General features: G+C 39.8%; 1 protein-coding gene across 1 annotated transcript; it reads left to right on the top strand.

Moving 5' to 3' along the window:
- Window positions 1–7,871: 7,871 nt before the first annotated feature.
- On the top strand, window positions 7,872–12,487 carry LOC118493661. The gene is made up of 6 exons (XM_035994259.1): window positions 7,872–7,989; window positions 10,464–10,811; window positions 11,010–11,048; window positions 11,135–11,245; window positions 11,427–11,461; window positions 12,140–12,487. Exons 1-6 carry the CDS (start codon window positions 7,872–7,874, stop codon window positions 12,242–12,244), a joined length of 756 nt encoding a protein of 251 aa, XP_035850152.1. The 3' UTR covers window positions 12,245–12,487.
- The last annotated feature ends 4,339 nt before the right edge of the window (window positions 12,488–16,826 follow it).

Raw genomic sequence — 16,826 nt, 5'->3', positions numbered from 1 at the left:
GCCAGTCCTTAGGGCCACTTCTAATGCAAGTCATGGTGAAACACATGTTTGAAGTGTTACTATCTCACTTGTCACTAGAAGCAATGGGATTATAAAATAATGTACCAGTATTATATTATATATATTTATATATTATATAAAAATCACATCCTTCTATTAATGATGATTTACTGTTGTTACTTTACTGTTCCTTTCAAAATCTTCCTGTCACTTTGCCCATTGGACACAGATGACTGTGACAGAGTGGAGCAGTGAGTGAGGTACACATCACTTGTTTGAAAGGAAGAGACAGCAGTGGTGTCTGAGCACGGCTGAGGAGAAAATGACACCTTTAAAGTGGGAAATTTGCCTTAAAAGAAAAACTAACCACTGGCTTAGCTTCTGTCATAATGAAAAAAAGACAGTCTGTGGCTAGATGTTTTGGAAAGACAAAGTGTAGACGCTAACCAGCAGGCAACAAATAGCAACAGTAAAGTCTCAACCACAGGAAGACTAGTGATCACGCATAACCACACACATCAAAAGACTAGCAGTTTTTATAAGATCAAGATTGATGCTACCTAATGAGACATGTGGAAAGTACTCACACGTGCACAACCAGATATGAAAGCCTTTACTTTGTGCATCTTAGAAGAAAAAAGACAATAACATTGCATTTTGGCTATCTGAGAGGTACACAGTGTATCAATCCTTCAACAAAAATTGTTATGTTGGAGCTGGACCTTGGAGGATGATTGTATGATATGTGTAATGAACAGTGTTGGGAGTAACGCGTTACAAAAGTAACGCAATTACAGTAATGTATTCCTTTTTGCTGTAACGCAGTAATATAACGCATTACTAATTAAATTTCGGTAATATTATACTCGTTACAATCTCAGTAACGCGAGTTACAACGCATTTTAACGCAACATTTAGTGGTGCGTTTTTTTTAAGAATTCACCGACACCGCGACACATTTCTTCACAGGAAAAAAAAAAAGCCGTATTTTCCTGTCGCTGTATTCGATGGTTGAGATGACTGCAGAGACAAATACATTTGCGAGATGGATATTATTTTCAGGAGTTATTACGCTGCGTTGAAGTGAGCTGTCCTGTTTCTGTTCCCGTGGTCAGAGCCAGAACCAGAGACGTTACGGACAGCATGTATGTCCCAACAGGTGACGGTACGGACAGCATGTATGTCCCAACAGGTGACGGTACGTCAGCGGCTGACAGATATAAACATGTCGGGAATTAATGTTGAGGCTTGCTACACGTAGATATCATTGCATTTTTATCAGCCGTAGAGAGTAACTATGCCTGTAGTGGAATGGCTTCGAATGATGACCAAAAACGCTTGTCTTTTACTGTGACCATTTACTGTTCAATATGTTGCAGTTTTACAAACAAGAAAGTGAACAACTTGAGCCTGACGGACATGTTGCATCCATAGACTGTATACTATTAATATAGTCTATGGTTGCATCTCAGTAAGCTAGCAAGAGTAGGCTACACAACAGACAACTTCCGTGTAGCCTACTTCAAAATAAAAGCACTTCCTGTGACGGTTCGCAGTAAAACTAAATTACTGTTAAATAAGGTTGTGTAGGCTACCTTTTCACAAATCAGCTGTAAATCAAGTACTGTAAATAATGTTAATAGTGAGTTTTAATCACACTATAATTGAACATTTCCTTTAGAGTGTTTTAACCTAAACAACATGAATTTCTTATTGAAGTGCTATAAACAAACATTTTACAACAATGCCGTACTTTTAATTGAGTATTTTCATTTTCTCCTACTTGCCTGTTATACGTTTTACTTATCTATTTTGTATAGCTTTAGTTACTTTGCATATTTATATTAATTATACAAAATATGAATCTATGATGTATTAAAGTGGATAAAGAGGAGACTTTATTGATCTGGTGGTGAAATTCACAAGCTAGCTGCCAAATCAAACTTCCCCTGTTATTTTGGTGAAAGTAACTCAAAAGTAATGCAAAAGTAGTGTAACGCATTACAATTCAGAGACAGTAATATTGTAATATAACTAATTACTCTCAAATGACAGTAACTAGTAATCTATAATGTATTACATTTTAGAAGTAACTTGCCCAACACTGGTAATGAATGGCATAACAGTTCATACAACAACAATAAATACAGTAAAGTTTGGGGTGCAGCCTTCAATTTCTGCTTCCATAGTTCTGGTTGTTAAAATAAATCTTTTAAAATTGCTGTAAAAATGCAAACCAAAGACAATGATCAAAGAACTGACTGATTGTCACAGTCCTGCTTTGTGGCCGGAAGCCTTCTGACTTTTGTTTAATTTACTGTATTTAAGACTGTGTGAGTATGTATGTCGTTGGCTCTTGAGGATTTGCGGTTTCATGTTTCATTCGTTGTGTTTGAGTTTTCTGGGCTTGCACTGTGTGTACCTTATGTGTCCCTGTAGCCCTGCCCAGCATGTTTCCCTTGTACACCTGGGGCACGTTCAATCTCAAAACCGTGTGCACCGTTTTGCTATGCCTACCAATCGGAAGGTTGGTGGTTCGATCCCTGGCCCTGCAGTCCCATGTCAAAGTGTCCTTGGGCAAGACACTGAACCCCAAATTGCCCCCGATGCTGCGCCATCAGTGTGTAAATGTGTGTGAATGTTTATCTGATGAGCAGGTGCCACCTTGTACAGCAGCCTCTGCCACCAGTGTTTGAATGTGTGTGAATGGTGAATGGTTCCTGTACCTTGTTAAAGTGCTTTAAGTAGTCGTAAAGACTAGAAAATAGTTTTTAAAATGCAGTCCGTGGTTTCCAGGTTGAATGACATGTGTCCTCAGAATATTGTGCCACAGGCTTTGAGTTATGTCTTCTCTCGTTTGGTGGGTGTGTCGAACATCCCCTGTACTTGACACTGCCCCCCCCCCACACACACACACACACACACACACACACACACACTCAGCACGCACTGTGATGGTGCACTAGCTTATTTTATCTGTGTATCATATCATTGCAATCATGACAATCATCAATATTATATGTTTGGATTTGGTGTGTGTGTGTGTGTGTGTGTGTGTGTGTGTGTGTGACGGAGAGGTGTGTCAGATGAGGTTGACCATACAGATGTTTTTTTATGTTTGTGTTTTTTAATGTTATCTGTTGACTGTTGTAGCAGATGATGCAAGAACATTTCTGTGTGAACAGACAATAAAGTGTTATCTTAACTTATCTCACTCGTTTAGTGGCTGTGTCACCGGTGATACCCAATCAGCGGAGATGTGTCGGTAAACTCGTGGTAAAAAACAAAACAAGGTGTTTAACGCACCACCGTTTCTGTTCAAATTAAACGTGTTGCTACGTTTTGTCGGGGCTGAACATGCCCTTGTTTTGTTTCTAGCCTTGTCAGCCTCGTTGTCTTGTTACCCAATCAGTGTTTTCCCTTGTTATTCCAGTCCCCTGCCCACTCCAGCTGTGCCTTGTCATCTCCTTGTGTATTTAGTTTGTTGTCCTATTTTGTGTCGAGAAGTTCTTGGCCTGTTTTTGGCGCTCTGTTTCCCGGTGTTCCTGGTTTGGATTTATTGCCTGCCTCCTGACTTGGTCTCTAAGTTATTTAAGTCATTAAATTGCTAAAACTCTTCCTGCTACCTCCTTGTCTCCTCTTCTGTGTTTGGGTCCCAACCTGCAACTCCTGACACCGATCTTTTCTTTCTGTCACTTAGCTGATAAAGAACAGACTCCAGAGCAAGGAGAGGAGAATACAGGTTTTTCTAATTATTAATTTAATATGAAAGGGTCAAACTTGATCTGAGGCCTAGTACAGGAAATTCATGGTGAACAGAAGAGTCCTCCACTCTCGCAAGGCTAAATGGCTCTGTTTTGCAGAGGTGGTGGGCTCACACAGTGGCAGGATGCGACACTTTTGGAAATTTCCAGCACGTCCAGAAGATCAGTCTGCCTGTGGTTGAAGGAACTGAAAAACCTTAAACCTCCTGGGGAAGCAGAACCTAAACGGCAGGACTCGGCTCTAGGATTCCCCTGCTCTGAATGCTGTATGTATGAATATGTTAAACACAAATCAACGAAAACTATTTTTAGTCTCCGTTCAACTGTGATGGAAATCAAAAAGGACCACTGCCTGTACAGCATTTGAGAGGGGAGCATGGGGGAAATGGTGATGCTGGCAATTAATACATTCATGTGGTGTAACGGTGCACAGGAGAAGAAAACCCCAAATGCATAAGGATACATTGCTTTTCTTTCAACAGATTGTTGGGCAAGTGTCAAAGAAAGACAAAATCCTCCTGCTGGGGGACTGAGGCAAGATTTTTAACGCACTGGCTTAAAAGCATCTATTATACTATGAAATTGAAAATAGAATAATAAAAAATAAAATGTGTGCATTAGGAGTGGTGTTACAATTACTTGCACCTTGGCTATATGCCAATGTAAATGGCAATTGCTTCAGTATTTGTTATATCGTGTTCTGCTTTAGCGTCCAAATGCTGCTTGCTCGCTGTTGTAGCTGACAGACACCCGCAGGCGCTCTTCATGCTCGGGCCTTTCATTTGCACTCGTAATAGTTTGACTGCCTCGTACACCAATCAGCTTGTTGTGCTAACCTGAGCACATGTTGCTAACAGCATGGCGTGCAGATGAAATTTTTGGGCTTGTGAACTTTTGTTTCACGAGCGGCTACATGCACCAGACTGTGACCTGCCGTGTCCCCCAGACCGTGACCCCCGGACAGTAACCGACCGTGACCCCTGGACCGTGACGGTCCAGTATGAATACACAAACCTTACTCACTCACTTACAAAAAGTGAGAATATCAATTAAATGCATGTTGCATGTGTTTACAATATTTGATAAGACGTTAAGCATAGGTGCCCCCTTTAGGTTTGATGTGCAACTACACATAAGGCATTTTATTCAGTCTCACCATAAGCATGTTGACTATTAAGTCAACATTTGCAGCTTTCACGCTGTTTATCAGCAGAGGACTGTTAGAAAAATATATTGTTGGCTTTAAATTTACTGACAAGCTCAGAGCTGTTTGATTTTTGGTTATTTTTATAATGAAAGGCTAACAGAATGTCTGTATCTTTTACTTTTAATGAGGGGATTAGACAATAAAGGTTTGGATGTGTCATTTTTACATAATAGCAACTTAAAAGTATTGTCAAAACACATGTTCTGAAGAATAACTTGACACTAACTTTCTGCAGCAACACGTGTTTTCCTGAAAGCATTAATGTGGTCAGTTTGATCAACAGGATGAATAACTAAAAGTAAAGCCCCCGCCTCTTTTACGTTGAGAGCAGCCCTACTGGAGCACAGTTCAGTTACCGATGTTGCAGAGCTTCAGTCACACGCACCATGAACAACTTCACCTTGATAACAGCTTTACTTCTCTGCAGCTTCAGTGAGTACTGGCACTGAATTACTCTCAACTACATTTACAATTTTTCTTTGTTTACTTTAACCCGCAAGATTTTAAACTACTGGTATTTACTTATTTAAAAGTTTATTTAAAGGAATTGTTTGTGTCCCTTTTTTTGTTTAATTGATAGTAACTCTCTGTCTCTGCTGTTTGTTTCAGGCTGGATCTCTGTCTCAGCTTCTGAGTCTCACACTGTGGAGGTCCAGTCTGGTGGAGACGTCACTCTGATGTGCTCCAACATGTTATCTGTGTCATCTGTGGCGTTCTGGTTCAGACTGGTAAACACATCCAATGTCAGCTGTGTGTCTGTTATGTACAACGCTGACACAGCTGAATACTGTAATGGATTTCAAAATGGAAGATTCAACATGAGTACCAACATCTCCACTCTCTTTCTCCAAATCAAACAAGTGAATGTATCTGACTCTGGACTGTATTTCTGTGGATTTTACACCAGTGGGAATCTACTTTTCAGTGTGACATATTTAAATGTTGAAGGTAAGTTCATTCGTAAGTCGTTTGCGTCGATTCTTCTGCTTACATTGCAAAATAGTTAATAAGTAAATGGTAAATAATTCCAAATAAGAGACTCATTTATCTTCATTTATTTAGGCAGCGATGAGTCCCACGATGACGTGAAAAACAAGTGCAAAAGTAAGATTCTCCTAAAGATTTCTTTCATTGTGCAGATACTCAAATGTAGAAGGTAAAACAGTTCAGCTAAATCCAGTTTGGTCCATTTTATATAGCCAGGTCTGAAGTCTCTAAAGGGAAAATGGAGTTTAACTTGATGATCTTTATTATAGCGGAGTCTGGTGGAACAGCAGAGCTGACGATTGTGATCCTGGGCGCTGTGATGGTTTTCCTTTTAAATGTCATCATTGTTCTGGTTGTTAAAATCAGGAAACTTCAGAGAGGTACTTTTTCAGAGCTATATATATATATACATTGCATCATTATGCTGAAAAAATACAGAGGACAACGTATGTATTTGTCTCTCTCACATAGCTGATGAAGTAGATCCAAATCCAGAGCAAAGTGAGGTAAGTCCAATTTTAACATTTTGACTTGTATATATTGTTTGATAAAGCCCCACCGACAAGTAGCCAGAACTATATTCTATCAGCTAATATTGGCTAGTTCCTGAAATACTGGTGTATTTGTATATACATGTATATATTTGTATTGTGTCTCATTTTTTTTTTATAGTTTATTCATTAGAGAGCACCAACAAGTGTTATTTTTCAACTGTAAAATGTCCTGCTCAGTAAATACCGGTCACAATCCTACAGAGAACTAATTCATTCTTAATTCCTAAGTGTGTGTATTTAGAAATGATCTCAATATTGGTATTGGCCTTAAAAAAAAATCCAGTATCTGTGGGCCTCTTGTGAGAATTCAAATCATTCCAAGTCAACACATTCAGATTGCAGATTGCTCTTTTCACAGAATGTGGACTCTGATGACCTGAACTACGCAGCAGTGACATTTCGAACAGCAAAAGGAAAGAGAAGAGAGATGGAGCCAAATGTTATTTACGCGGCCACCAGATAAGACTCGGGAGGCAACTGGAACTGATGCTGTGTGTTGACTACATCTGCTTTTGGAGCTTCTGTGTGGCCTAAACATTTTAATTTTACCAATAAATATCTAATGTTTATTCATTTCCCACTGCAGATCTTTACATCTCAACATTTACTTTCTCTCAGCCAGAGTGGATTTAGTCAAATATGTGCGTTTTGATGGAGGACAGGACAGTCCAGAGTGTGTGATAGTGAGGGTTAGGTGGAGGTTAGCAGCGGTGGAGGTGTGAGAGAGGCTTGTGTGACAGGAAGAGGCAGTGCAGTGTGGTCTGGGGGTGAAAAGCATGAGGCCTGTCAGCTTAAAGGTTTCTAAAAATAAAAACATCACAAGAAACGGTACACTCTTGTCTCCAGAGCTGTGTAGAAGTTTTGTATAAAACAATACTGTATTTTAAAAAGATTGATTTATGATTTTTATGAATGTGTCTGACACCCGCAAATCCATTAGCCTCTTTCCGACCAAGTAGTTACAGGAACGTAGTTATAGGAACAGTCCACTTCTAAACAGTTCTACTAACTACTCTTCCCCCAAAACCGTTTTTTTCATTTGCATTCACACTGGCAAGTGGCCATAGGAACTGACCTTTTGTTATTATAACACAGCCATCTAACCACCACTATGCGGAAAAGGCTAAAGACCCTGCCCTGAAGTAGGAGCTGAAAGAGTTACAGGAACTTGGGCCAGAGGAACTTAAAAACCCCCAAATTGGTCCAGCCGGAACACGAGAAAAAAAGGGTTCTAGGAACGTTATGTTCTAGGAACTGCAAAAATCCCTCCGGTCGGAAAGCGGCTAAACTTGTGAAAAGACGCCTGAAGCAGTGTGACACTCTCACATCCTCATATGAAAGCATTCACGTGTTTAAGACATGACAGATCACAGCAAAGCTCCAGCGGGTGCAGCCGCCATCATCTCCTCTGTGATCTCTACTCAGTCCTCTCAATGCAGCTGCCTGCATGTTAACTTGAACTATGTCAATTACTCAGGTACTGTACTTAAGTACAAATTTGAGATACTTATACTTTACTTGAGTCTTATCTTTTCATGCCACTTTCTACTTCTACTCCTTGTACTTTTTCCTCCACTACATTCATCTGACAGCTTTAGTTACTACTGACTTTATGAATTTAATAATAAATTAAACTACCCAACAATATAACGGCCTACAATTACATCTAAAATGATTAGACCATTCAACACACAACTGTTTGGATCGTTTCCACTTTCTAAAATGTGAGGATTTTTCTGCATGGAGTACTTTTACTTTTAATACTTTAAGTACATTTTCCTGATGCTACTTACATACTTTTACTTAAGTAATATTTTCAATGCAGGACTTTTACTTGTAACAGAGTATTTTCATTGTGTGGTATTAGTACTTTTACTGAAGTAAAGGATCTGCATACTTCTTCCCTTCACCTGCTCGTTGTCATTTAGAAGAAGAATCCCATTACTGCAGTAACTCGACAAAAGAGAGAATGTAGTTCCATTGTTCTGACATTAACTGTGGGGGAGAGACACAGCATCATTTAAATATGGAGATGAAGGCGTACATTTTCAGACGGCCTCTCCTGGAAGGCAGATTAGTGTTGCACTTGGTTGTTCACACAACAAGTGGCAGAAATAGTAGCTGGGGTTAGAGAGAGAAGTTCAAACCCGCTAACTTTCTCACCTCCACACAGCTGACCAGTCACTGTATGAAGTGGGTGTGAATGGAAACACACATCTTCACACTCACACACTATAAAGCATCTTATGGGGGAAAACGGCTATTCCATATACTTTTATTTTATGACTAAGGAGTTGGGGAATGTGATTTAAGGGAAATGAGATGCAGCTCTAGTCCAGCACACTGGGCAGCATGGGAGGGCATTGTGGGTCGGGACCCGCCCACTGAATCCTCTGTGCCTGCTCTGGAAGGGCCTCCGTCCTCCGTCCCAGTCGGACTAGCTAAATAAAATTGATATCAGAAGTTGCTTAGCCTGGACCTCTGCGCACGCACACACGCACGCACGCACGCACGCACGCACGCACGGACACACACACACACACACACACACACACACACACACACACACACACACACACACACACACACACACACACACACAGACATTGTGGGTCGTAGGTCGTAGTGACAAACTCGACTACTCACATGTTACAAGTACAGTGTAGGTCCGGTTAGCTCTGCCATTTTCCCTGAGGCAGCATTTCTTTTTTTTTGGGGGGGGGTATTTGGTCTTTAATTGATAGGACAGATGAAGACGGTAAAGGGGGAAGAGAGAGGAGGATGACATGCAGCAAAGGGATGCTGGTCGGACTCGAAGCTGGGCCGCTGCAGTAAGGACTGAGCCTTAGTACATGGACCGCATGTTGTACCATTTCTGGGGCTTGTTCTTCCCGTCGCACCGCCAGCTTTGTTCGTGTCGAGGTATCCCAGCATGCTTTGCGCACAGACAATGAATGAGTGTGATTTTCGGGTCTCGTACAGTGGGCATGCTCCGTTAGAGACTTTTCAGACCCGTTTTAGTGACTTCTTGATCAGAGAAACTCAGTCAGTGGTTCTTCTGGCAGCAGCACAGCATCTCTCCCTCCCTCTCCATACAAACCATCCAAATAGAGCTTGTTGATCAGCTACATTCAGGCTGGGAATCTAACGTCAGCCCAGGCCTATCTCCACATTCATATTGACAAAATACCACATATACTGTTTTGTTGAAAAAAAGAAAGAGAAAATCAGTTTAGCTTATGCCAGTAACATATATTTTAGTTTCATTACTACACACAAAAAGTACTTCAAACAGCAGCCACAATAGTAAAAACCAGCCAAGTCTCTTCAGTTTAAAGAGTCAGTTGCACTTCCATAATTAAGGCTACAGATACAAATATTCATATATATATGATTGTGTATACTTTTGGAGTGGTATTTCCTGACTGGACTTGTGTTGATCATCATAAAGTTCTGTTAGCTCAGGAAGGGTAGTATGACATGCTGTGGTCGGCCCTGCTACCATTTCTTTTTTAGTTTTTTAGCTGCACTTAACCTCCAGGGCTTTTCTCTCTTTTAATGCTCTCTCTCTCAGCTCCAGCTTTTCTCTTTCTCTCCGCCTCAACTTTTACTCTTTCTCTCTTTCGCCTGCGCGGTCCATTCTGTCTCCACCCTGCTAGACCACGCGCATCGACAACTTTAACTTTAACAACTAGATAAGCAAGAACAAAAGACTCCACCTCTGAAGTAGAGAGCAGCCTTCCTGGAGCTCAGTTAGACATCACAGAGCTGTGATCATACGCACCACCATGAAACAGAGCCTGATAACAGCTCTAATTCTCTGCAGTAAGTACTGACAGTACTTTTCTCTCAACTTGATAACTTCCAGCATTAAAACATATTTGCTTATTATTATATTTATTAAGAGGTATTGTTCACCTTCCTATAACAAGTCTCTGCTGTTTGTTTCAGGCTGGATCTCTGTCTCAGGTTCTGAGTCTCACACTGAGACTGTGGAGGGTCGGCCGGGTGGAGAAGTCACACTCACATCCTCTAACCCGTCCATCCGAGACACTCTAACACTCTGGTTGAGAGTGTTCAACAGAACCAAGGCCAGCTTTATCTCCACGATGACCAGGTCTACAGTAAAACCTTTATACAGTAATGGAATTAAAAATGGAAGATTCAACATGAGTACCAACATCTCCACTCTCTCTCTCCAAATCAAACATGTGACTGTATCTGACTCTGGACTGTATTTATGTGGATTTTACAGCAGCGGACGTTTTAATTTCAACGCAATACACTTCAATGTTAAAGGTAAAAAACAATGTGTCTATCCTAACTTTGGTTAATGTTCTCACAGTTCTCAAGCCCGTCAGTGAAAAACAGTCATAAACATCTTTCTATATTTGCTAATTTATTAATTGCCCCAAAAGAACACATGTGACTATTTGAAAAGATTCCAAAAACAATACAATTTTTCAAAACTAAATGTATTTTTTATTTTATTAAAAGGCATCGATGAATCTCATGACGACGACAGGAAGTCTGAAAGTAAGATTCAACATAAAAGATTGAATGTTCTCACAGTTCCTGAGCCAGTAAATGAAAACAGAGTAATTCTATTCTCTTTCTTTCAGCAGAGTCTGATGGAACAGCAAAGCTGATGAGTTTGATCCTGGGAGCTCTGACTGTTCTCCTCTTAATGATCATCATTGGTCTGGTTGTTAAAAACAGGAAACTTCAGAAAGGTACTTCCTGAAAGCTACTCTTTCTATCTTATTTTCTATATTTATTTCATTACTTCTCTAAAATTGTGTAATGTGTTGAGAGAATTAAGAATGTCATGTTTGCTGAATCAGAATAAGAGTAAAGTAATGATGGATAATGATTGTCAGTGACCTGATTGGACGTTTTGTCTCTTTCATTCAGCTGCCAATGAAGAACAGAATCCACAACAGCCTGAGGTGAATCAACTTTTATCATTTACTTGTGTTTGTTTCATCATTTAAAATAGTTTATTAGTTAAATTAGCCGATAATCTCTGAGCTAGCTACTGAACAACGTCAGCTAACAGTTTTTGACACTATTAACACTGTGATGGAACTAAAGCTGACAATTTATAAGTCACAGTAATAATGACCAATTTGACACAATGTTCTAACATTCAGCAATTTTAGTTGCTTACATTTCAATTTGGGTTCTAATCTGCGTCATGAAATGACCAACTTCTTCTCTGGTGACTACCAACGTTAAACTTCACAACCGTCTCCTGCTCTCCCTCTGACAGATTAGATAGAGACTCAGCCAAAGGCAGGAGTCTGGCACAACCAACTCCGATTGGCCAAAACTACGTTTCTGTTAACCCTTTCCTTGACTGGGTTACAGGTGTATAGCATCGGCGACAGACACACAGGATATTAAACCTGTTTCAAGCCCTTTGAACCTGTAATTGTTTTTCCTTTGTCACTAACAGACAAGTTCGCAAACTCTCACTTGAAGTACCCAAATTGATCAAAATAAATACACATATATTATTATAATTTTTAGGGGGTTGAGCCCCCCTAAAAAGGGTCTAAAATCACCCATGATGTCAAGTCATTATCTCTTTCAAGATAAGTGAGTGTGAATATTCTCTTTGACAGAACCAGACCTCTGAAGAGCTGAACTACGCAGCTGTGGCTTTCCGTCCAAAAACAAGAAAAACAAGAGAAGTGGAGCCCAATGTTGTGTATGCTTCTACTAGATAGACTCAGGAAGTGACGAGAAAAACAGTTTAGAGTAAAACTGATGCTTTATCATATTAATCATTAGACATTGTTATTGCTGACTTAATAGCTGTGTGTCTATACTAGTTTTGGGGAATAACAAAACGGAGAGACAGCGGCAATCCAGTTTGACAGTTTACTTTTGAACTATTTTTCTCTCTTACATGCTATATCTAACAAACAACATAAAGACCATTCATTACATGCTTTTCTTGTACACACACAATGGAAGACAGACCAACAAAATCAGGCTAAAGACTCAAAGCCAAACTATCCAATGTAAGTTTTTCTCTGCCTGCAAACTGCATAGGCCTACTGTACCTGTCCTAACACTCTTAATTAACAATATTTAGCAAAATGATCTTTTTCAAAGTGCTTTTCACTCATGTATCTCATCTCTCTCTTTCTTTCTCTCTCTCTCTCTCTCTCTCTCTCTCTCTCTCTCTCTCTCTCTCTCTCTCTCTCTCTCTCTCTCTCTCTGTATTTTAATAAGATTGGTATAGTTTTTTTGGAAAATAAATATGTCTTGACACCCACATGCCCGTTGTTGCAGTTTGAACTGTGGTCACAAACGGGGAGTTATCTGTCTCTGTATCTTTACACTTCGGACAGACTTGAACTCTGCTGCTTTATCTTGACATGAGCATCTATCAAACTTGTGAAAAGACGCCTGAAGCAGTGTGACACTCTCACATCCTCATATGAAAGATTTCACGTGTTTAAGACATGACAGACTACTACTCAGTCCTCTCAATGCAGCAGCCTGCATGTTACTTAAAAAAAATGTCAATTACTCGTTATAAAATAATCCCATGACTGTAGTAACTAAATAGAAAGAGTCTACGTGTCCTAACACTCTTAATTAACAATTATTAGAGCTGGACCTGATTGGAACAAAGGGCAATCAATCAATAAAACAACTAATCAGAGCTAGAGAACAGCCCTGCCTTCTCATTCAGTGGTCTTTTTTCACTGTTCTTGGCTAACACTTTATTTTAAGGGGTGTGCATAAGACTGACATGACACCGTCATAACTGACATGACACCGCTCATGATCATTAAGGAGTCTTTTTTGGATGTTCATGACCGTTGTCATTTAATATCATTCAGTAAATTATGACTCTTTTAATGCTACATTAGCATTGTGAGATGGTTGTGTAATGACAATTGACATTAATGAAGACAAAATTCTCTGTCATGACAACTTGACAATATAAGCTGTCAATGTCTGTTATGACAACGTGACATCAAGTAAGACAACATAACATGTCAAAAATACCTCATGACAGGCCTAATGATCCAACACTAAGAAACGTTTTAGCTTTATGTGTTAACATTACATTAAACTGTCATTGAGTGGTTGTTGGGATATTGGCATCACTCAAACTGCTGGTAAAAGTAACCGTGTGGAGTGGTTAGCTTACAAAATAAGTCAAGTTTGCCCAGAGGAAGAACTGCTGCGTCGCCTTTCTCTTTAGTGAGCCCTCAACCTTGGTGAGTGAAAACACATTTTATCATCCTGCCTTGGTGGTGCTGGTCCGTATGTTGATCATGTTGTGTTGGATCGATTGATAGTAGCTACGTTAGATGGTGACGAGTGTGTAATGTTCGGTTGTTGTCATAGAATAGATCTGTATGCATCGCTGCATGACGTTAACATTTTCTGGCTAAACTCTAACGTTACTACCATGGCCCCTAAAAGCACCGTCATCTGGTGGTGCCTGTAGACGGGCTTGCAGTCGTCAGGGTCAGCCCTATGTTCCCACAGCCCAATGGTCCCACAGCCCTATGTTCCCACAGCCCTATGTTCCCACAGCCCAATGGTCCCACAGCCCAATGGTCACACAGCCCAATGGTCACACAGCCCAATGGTCCCACAGCCCTATGTTCCCACAGCCCTATGTTTCCACAGCCCAATGTTCCCACAGCCCTATGTTCCCACAGCCCTATGTTTCCACAGCCCAAGGATCCCACAGCCCTATGTTCCCACAGCCCTATGTTCCCACATTTCTATGATTTTTCTTAAAATTAGGCCCTATGTTAGGGTTAGGGTTACATTCCATCTGTAGTCCATTGCTACTGGATAATAGGTTGGGTGTAATTGGCTACCAAATTGGGAGAAAGTGGGATAAAATCTGATATGAATTTATGAAAAAGGAAATGTGGGAACATAGCGCCTAATTTTGGAAAAAAAAGAATCTTAGAAATGTGGGAACTGTGGGAACATAGGGTCTAATTTTGAAAAAAATCTTAGAAATGTGGGAACATAGGGCTGTGGGAATATAGGGCCTAATTTAGATGCCAAAAAATTGACAGCTAAACAACTGGCGCTGGTAGCCGCATGTGTTCACGTTACAACACTGTCTGTTTTATGGAGCCATGTGGTTTGTTGACATGGTAACAGAGTGAGACTATTCTAGTTTTACTGGTATGTAGACCATCTTTTGATATTGCGCCCCACCAATTTTTTTTGTGATATAAAAACGCCACTGTAAATACAATAACAGAAATGCAGTGGTGGGATGTAACTAAGTACATTTACTCAAACAGTGTACTTAAGTACAAATGTTGAGATACTTGTACTTTAATTGACTCTTTTGTTTTCATGCTACTTTGTACTTCTACTCATTTCAGAGAGAATTATTGTACTTTTTACTCCACTACATTAATCTGACATCTTTAGTTACTAGTTACTTTACAGATTAAGATTTTTGCACACAAAACACATGCAGTTTATAAAATGTTTTATGATAAATTAAACTACCCAACAATATACAGGCCTACAAGAACACCTAATATGATTAGCAGATGAAACACTTAGTTGATTGACAGAACTGTTTGGATTTTTTCCAGTTTCTGAAATGTGAGGATTTTTCTGCATTAGGTACTTTTACTTTTAATACTTTAAGTACATGTACCTGATGATACTATATATATATATATATATATATATATATATATATATATATATATATATATATATATATATATACATATATATATTTTACTTTTACTTAAGTAACATTTTCAATGCAGGACTTTAACTTGTAACAGAGTATTTTTAGTGTGGTTTTAGTTCTTTTACTTAAGTAAAGGGTCTGAATACTTCTTCCACCACTGCAGAAATGTAAATGTTTGTTTTATTTCATTCTGAGAGCAAACGTTAACTGTTTGATAGAAAAGAAGCCAGTTAGGACACTGAGTTTCCATCTAAAAGCAAAAAGCAGCAGAAGGCCTGAATCAGAGAACCAGCTGGAGCCAGATGTGGTGTATGCTGCCACCAGATAGACTCAGGAAACATCTGGAACTGCAGCTCAGAGTGGAACTGATGCTTTACCTGCTACTAAAGAACTGTCCCTGTTGGAAATTTTTAAATTTTTTAATTTTGGAATGAAGATTTTATACTTACGCAAAGTATGCAATATCTGCTACAAGTCTAGTTCTACTTTCCAGCCAAAGTCTCCTTCTGACTTCTTGTGTTTGTTAGATCTTAATCTGAGAACAAAAGATGATTGGTGTTTGATGGAGGAGGAGACTGTCCAGAGTCTCCTGTCAGAGTTAGATGGAGGGAGAGAGCTACACATCACTTGTCTGACAGGAAGAGACAGCGCAGTGTGGTGTGAACATAACTGAGGTGAAAAGATATATAACGTGACATGGTGGGTTTCTCACATCACAATGTGAATGACCCAACCATTGCATAGTAATGTCTGATGAATGAATCAGCTTTTAATAAGAACAGCTGTTGCTGTGACTACCATTTTTCTGAAAGCATCTCTGTTGTTAGTCTGAGCAGCTGGATAGGCAAAAGAAACCCCGCCTTTTTCCCCGCTGAGAGCACTCTTACTGGAGCACAGTTCAGTCTGCTGCAGTCTCCTGTACACATCGCCTTGGTAACAGCTTTACTCTGTAAGTATCTCCACCACTTTTTTGAATACAACAATTGTTAACGTCTTTTTCAAAGCAGCACTGAAACGTAAAACAATCCTTTAATAACAATGTGCGTGCATTGTGTTGAATTACAAGTTGAAGTGAAGGAATCAGCATGTTGTTTGTTTCAGGTTTGATCTCTGTCTGTGTTTCTGAGTTCCACACTGTGGAGGTCCAGCCTGCTGAACAAGTCACACTGATGTGCTCCAACTTCAGCAGCTTTATCACGTACATGTTCTGGTTCAGACTGGACAGCAGACCCAACATCAGCCGTATCTCCTCTATGTGGAGCTCTGATTCAAATGCTTCACTCTACGATGGATTTCAAAATGGAAAATTTAACATGACATCCAACACCACTACCCTCTTCCTCAACATCAACCATGTGGATTTATCTGACTCTGGACTGTATTTCTGTGGATTTTACTCAGATGGAAAGTAATTGTAATTGTCACTGCAACATATCTGAAGGTTCAAGGTAAGATTCTTTTTTGATTGTGAAGAAACAGATAGCCTATGTGCACTTTTTACTGTCAAATATGGACTGATCTCAACCCACACATTTCATAATGATCTTTCTTGTAGAAGTGTTTGATGGAATAACGAGCCTGACCAGTGTGATCCTCCTTGGTCT

Source organism: Sander lucioperca, chromosome 17 (assembly GCF_008315115.2).
Source record: "Sander lucioperca isolate FBNREF2018 chromosome 17, SLUC_FBN_1.2, whole genome shotgun sequence".
In the NCBI taxonomy this organism is placed as follows: domain Eukaryota; kingdom Metazoa; phylum Chordata; class Actinopteri; order Perciformes; family Percidae; genus Sander; species Sander lucioperca.
The sequence above is the reverse complement of the archived record's forward strand: the minus strand, read 5'-3'. Positions and strand labels throughout refer to the sequence as shown.